At 40.6% G+C, this 5,613-nt stretch overlaps 1 protein-coding gene across 1 annotated transcript in view; it reads left to right on the forward strand.

Moving 5' to 3' along the window:
- aldh1l1 (aldehyde dehydrogenase 1 family, member L1) overlaps positions 1 to 5,613 on the forward strand; it is a 209,789-nt gene that overhangs the window by 153,357 nt on the left and 50,819 nt on the right. The window contains exons 10-11 of the mRNA XM_037679154.1: positions 4,769 to 4,916; positions 5,014 to 5,133. Of these exons, the coding sequence (XP_037535082.1) occupies positions 4,769 to 4,916; positions 5,014 to 5,133 (268 nt within the window). The remainder of the gene's footprint in view (positions 1 to 4,768; positions 4,917 to 5,013; positions 5,134 to 5,613) is intronic.

Genomic DNA, 5,613 nt, shown 5'->3' on the forward strand with positions numbered 1-5,613 from the left:
AGTGCTTGATGGGAATTATAAAAAGGTATAAAATATTAAATCCAACACTACAAAGAAGAGGGCTGGCCATGTAGAAGGTGGCGTTCCAAAGAGATTGTCTTATCACAATCAGAACTGGTTTGTTCCACTTTGGAATAAGCTGTGGGGGGAAGAATCAATTTTGTTGTGTGTTTCCTTGACTGATTAAGCCTTCCGGACCCTAAGGCGAAATGTTTCAGCACAAAAAATAAAAAACTGTCCAGATGATATGACTGAGAATTGTTGGATTGTATACCTGTATTATTGAGCATGGACTTTGTTGTTTTCAACCAGTTTGAAAAGACTTCTCAACAAGGCAGAGGGCCAGCAGTGGAGGAGGTGGTGTACCAAAGAGACGATATTATCACAAGCAGAGCTGTTTTTTTCCACTTTGGAGTACGTTGTTGAGGGAAGAATCAGTTTTGTTGTGTTTCCTTGACTGATGAAGCCTTCCGGACCCAAGGTGAAACGTTTCAGCACAAAAAAAAAAAAAGAAACTGTCCAGATGACCTGACTGAAACATGTTGGATTGTATACCTGGATTATTGAGCATGAACTTTGTTGTTTTCAACCACTTTGACAAGAATGTAAACAAGGAAGAGGGCCGGCAATGGAGGAGGGGGCGTATCAAAGAGACCATCTTATCACAAGCAGATCTGTTTTGTTCCACTTTTTAGTAAGCTGTTGGAAGAAGAACCATTTTTGTTGTGTGTTTCCATCACTGATGAAGCTTTCCGGTCGCAATGCTAAACGTTTCAGCACAAAAAAAAAAAGAAACTGTCCAGATGACCTGTTTGAAACATGTTAGATTGTATACCTGGATTTTCGAGCATGGATTTTGTAGTTTTCAACCAGTTTGACAAGACTGTCAACAAGGAAGAGGGCTGGCAGTGGAGGAGGGGGTGTACAAAAGAGACCATCTTATCACAAGCAGAACTGGTTTGTTCCACTTTGGAGTAAGCTGTTGGAGGAAGAATCAAATTTGTTGTGTTTTTCCTTGACTTATGAAGCCTTCCGGACCGAATTGAAACGTTTCAGCACACACAAAAAAGAAACTCTCTAGATGACCTGACTGAAAAATGTTAAATTGTATACCTGGATTATTGAGCATGGACTTTTGTTTTTGTCAACCAGTTTTATAAGATTGTCAACAAGGAAGCGGGCCTGCAATGGACGAGGTGGCGTATCAAAGAGACCATCTTATCACAATCAAAACTGGTTTGTTCCAATTTTGAGTAAGCTGTTGGGGGAAGAATCCGTTTTGTTATGTGTTTCCTTGACTGATGAAGCCTTACGGACCAAAGGCGAAATGTTTCAAGACAAAAAAAAAGAAACTGTCCAAATGACCTTACTGAAAAATGTTGGATTGTATACCTGGATTATTGAGCATGGACTTTTTTGTTTTCAACCAGTTTGACAAGACTGTCAACAAGGAAGAGGGCCGGCAATGGAGGAGGGGGCGTACCAAATAGACCATCTTATCACAAGCAGAACTGGTTTGTTCCACTTTGGAGAAAGCTCTTGGGGGAAGAATCAGTTTTGTTGTGTGTTTCCTTGACTGATGAAGCCTTCCGGTCGCAATGTGAAATGTTTCAGCACAAAAAAAAAGAAACTGTCCAGATGACCTGACTGAAAAATTTTGGGTTGTATACCTGGATTATTGAGCATGGACTTTGTTGTTTTCAACTAGTTTGACAAGACTGTCAACAAGCCGGCAATGGAGAAGGGGGCGTACCAAAGAAACCATCTTATCACTTGCAGAACTGGTTTGTTCCACTTTGGAGTAAGCTGTTGGGGGAAGAATCAGTTTTGTAGTGTGTTTCCTTGGCTGATGAATCCTTCCGGACCGAAGGTGAAATGTTTCAGCTCTGTGATGTACACTGTATTGAGGCAAGTAATTACTTTATATTGCCATTAGGTGGCACTGTGCTGCTATAAAAGACCTGAATGATGACGAGTGAAGGGCGTTGTCCTCCTAACTTCAGCGTCTTTCTCATGATATGTTACATGGTGTCAGGAGTGAAAGACAAAGATAGTGGATTAACCTTGCAAATGAACAAACATGGACCAGATGAAACCTCCAACCTCATTAAGTCTAGAAGGAAATCTAGCAGAAAACTGGAGAGTCTGGATTCAGAGATTTGAACTGTACCTTGTTGCCAGTGGAATTGAGGAAAAATCTGATGCTGTGAAAAAAGCCACGTTTCTGCATGTAGCTGGAGATGAAGCCATCAAGGTATACAGAGTGGCTTCGGATGTTATCAGTCCATTAAATGGCCGTTATTAGTTGTTATCATCCCAATATGTAGCGGTGAGACTGCCCCACCTACCTCCTAGTAGGTTTAAAGTTACGTTATTATCGTTATTATTGCTGATAATAGGCAGCATCACAGGGGGGTAAACCAGGAAGTGTCTTTTTAGTTTTTTTCAGCTTATGTAACCCTTTTCCTAAACGTAAGATTACACCTGACCCTGAGGACCAACCCTAAACTTAACCCCCTTACTCTTGTGCCTAAACCTAACCAAGACCGTAAACCTAACCACCAGACCCTTTACTCTAAACCGAATCACGTGAAGCTATTATGAGCGCTAACAAAGCTAAATATAGAGCCTATTATCATTGCTATCAATGCTAACAACGTACCTTTAAACCCACTGGGAGGTACAGGAGGGGCAGTCTGACCGTTACATATGGAGATAACAACTAATAACAGCCATTTAATGGCTGATAACATCCGAAGTGGGTGGTATACAACACCTTTGATTTTGTTGAGGACGCTGATGAAAATGCTGATAACTATGGTCAACTGAAAGAGCTGTTCCGTAAGTATCATGAACCAAGAAAAAATGTGACCTATTTGAGGCACCTGTTGTTCACTCGAGTGCAAGGTAAATCAGAGACTATTGATTTATATATGACTGATTTAAAGAGTAAAGCCAAAGACTGCGAGTTTGACCCCCTCACTGACTCACTTATAAGAGATAGAATCGTGTGCGAAATCTCTGATGATCAAGTAAAAGGATGATTATTAAGAGAACCTGATCTCACTCTGTACAAAGCAATATACATTTGCAGAGCCAGTGAGTGCAGTCGAAGTCAGTTAAAAAGTCTACAAGAGGAGGTTGAAATCCCTGTTAATAAAGTCACAAAGAAAAAACAATATGATAAACAGAGAGACAGTGGAGCTACAGCATAGAGTGGAAATGTGAGGAATCAAGGAAACTGCACAAGATGTGGCTGTAAGCACGATCCAAGGAAATGTCCTGCTTATGGACAAGTGTGTAAAGCTTGTCATGGGAAAAATCACTATTCAAGAATGTGCAAATTACACAAGCACACCAACAACCCGAAGGAGCATCATATAAATAAGACATAAGCTGAAGAGGAGGAATTCTTTATTGGTTCCATTCACACAGCATCACAAGCTAACATGACTGTAACCAAGGCAGAAAAATGGCAAGAAGATCTGATTGTCAACAAGAAAGTTTTGAAAGTCAGGTTGGGGCCTCTCCAGGTCTGTGGTGTGGGGCTGTAGGGAAGCATTGGTGCGCTGGGCCGGCCTTCCTTGACTGTTGTTCCCTGCTGCTCTGGCCCCCAGCCTGGGGCCGGCTTGCAGTCGCTGTCGGGTTGGTGGGGCACATGGACGACCTGACGGCGGGTCCGTCGGGCTGTCTCTGTGTGCCTGTTTATGTCTCAGGTTGGGTTTTGGCAAAATGTTTCAGCACCCAAAAAAAGAAACTGTCCAAATGACCTGACTGAAAAATGTTGGATCTATTAGGGATTGTTCTCAGCTACCAGTACACCACATTTCAGCTATGTAGGCTGTATCATGTATGATATCATGTATGATACATTATCTATGCATCTACCTTACATCATAATTCAATCTCAGTGTCACTACCTGTGCAATAACCTGCATACAACTGTATACTTTTTAGCAGGAGTTAGGGTTAGGGTTAGTGAAGTGAAGTAAGCCTCACCCCAAATAAGGCAGTTGAAACATTAGGAGCAATTTTCTTTCCATCTACATTAGAGTGTTTTAAAGTGGACTGTTTCTTCAAAGTAAATTTCAAATAGACTTCTGTAAAGATCATACATAACGTCATCATCTTTACTCACTTTTTCCTTTTTGTGTCGTGAAGATCGCTGGTGCCCATGTCCAGCTATCACTGTGCGAGAGATGGGAGACAACTGGACAGGTCTCCAGTCCATCACAGGGACACATAGAGACAAACGAGACAACCATTCACACTCTCACTCACACCTAGGAACAATTTAGAGTTACCATCAGCCTATCATGCATGTTTTTGGTCTGTGGGAGGAAAATGGAGTACCTGGAAAAAACATGGAAGGAACATGCAAACTCCACCCAGAAAGGTCCCCGGACCAGGATTTGTTTCTGGGCAGCCTGCTTGCTGAGCGGCAGCAGCTCTACAAGTTAGTTGCTCTACAGCACCATCGTGCTGCTCTGTAAAGATTGTCTTAGGAAATAATAAACAAATAATATTTTGAGGACAAGAAGTAGGATTACTACTAATACCTCCTAGGAGGATTCTGGATGCAGTAATAGAAGTATTTAAACCCTGACTACACAGGACGAAGAATTTCAACAATTTAAATATGTTGCATATGTTGAATACCAAATACTGTACTCTTTTTTTTTTTCTGTTCATCTATAGTATTTAATTTTTTCTTGAACTCAAATACTTCAGTTCAGTGATATTTTTTACATCCAATCATTGCCAATAGGCTTGTGGAAGAAGTGAAACATCGAGCCAGCAGCTGTCGGCTCCAGACAGAGGATGTCTACATGAACACCACCTTCCAGGACTTCATCCAGATGTGCATCAAGAAACTTCGAGGGGAGGATGATGATGAGGAGCTCACTGTTGACTATGTAAGGGGTTGTGTTTTGAATTCATGATATTCATTGCTAATTACAACTAAGAAGGAAACACAATGTCTGTTTGTCTTGGGCACTGAATAAATTCCAGGTGGAGAAAAAGATCAACAATATCACTGTAAACATGCCCCATCAGCTGTTTATCAATGGGGAGTTTGTTGAAGCAGATGGAGGAAAGACTTACAAGACCATTAACCCAACTGATGGCACAGTGAGTAGAGAAAGAATAATGTTGAACACTTTTTCAAATAACCACAAAGTTCAGATGGATCAAAAATGAAATGAATGTGGAAATGTCATGGAAGCTACCAGTCTGTTAGGTCTTTGGTTTAAAAACAGACAGGACACACAAAAAAATGAAAATTCACTTGATTACTTTAGTCTATTTAATGAGATTTAATGAATTTATTTGAAGAGTTTAATGTGTCTATTTAATGTGACAATTATTAATATATATTTTTTTCACTTTAATTAATCAGTACAATGTGCAATTATAGCTTAAATGAGAAACATTTGATGCATTACACCTAAATTCTATCTGTAGTACCTCCAAACAATAAACAAATACCACCTTTAAATAATAAAAATAATAAAACTTCCAACATCAGTGAAACAAATAAGAACCCCCCCCAAGGCCCGCCCGCGGCCCGCGGAGACGTCCGTGTTGGCTTGTGAGTGTTGTGTAAGTGAT

The sequence above is a fragment of the Nematolebias whitei genome, chromosome 7 (assembly GCF_014905685.2).
Source record: "Nematolebias whitei isolate Nwh7 chromosome 7, NemWhi1, whole genome shotgun sequence".
Taxonomy (NCBI): domain Eukaryota; kingdom Metazoa; phylum Chordata; class Actinopteri; order Cyprinodontiformes; family Rivulidae; genus Nematolebias; species Nematolebias whitei.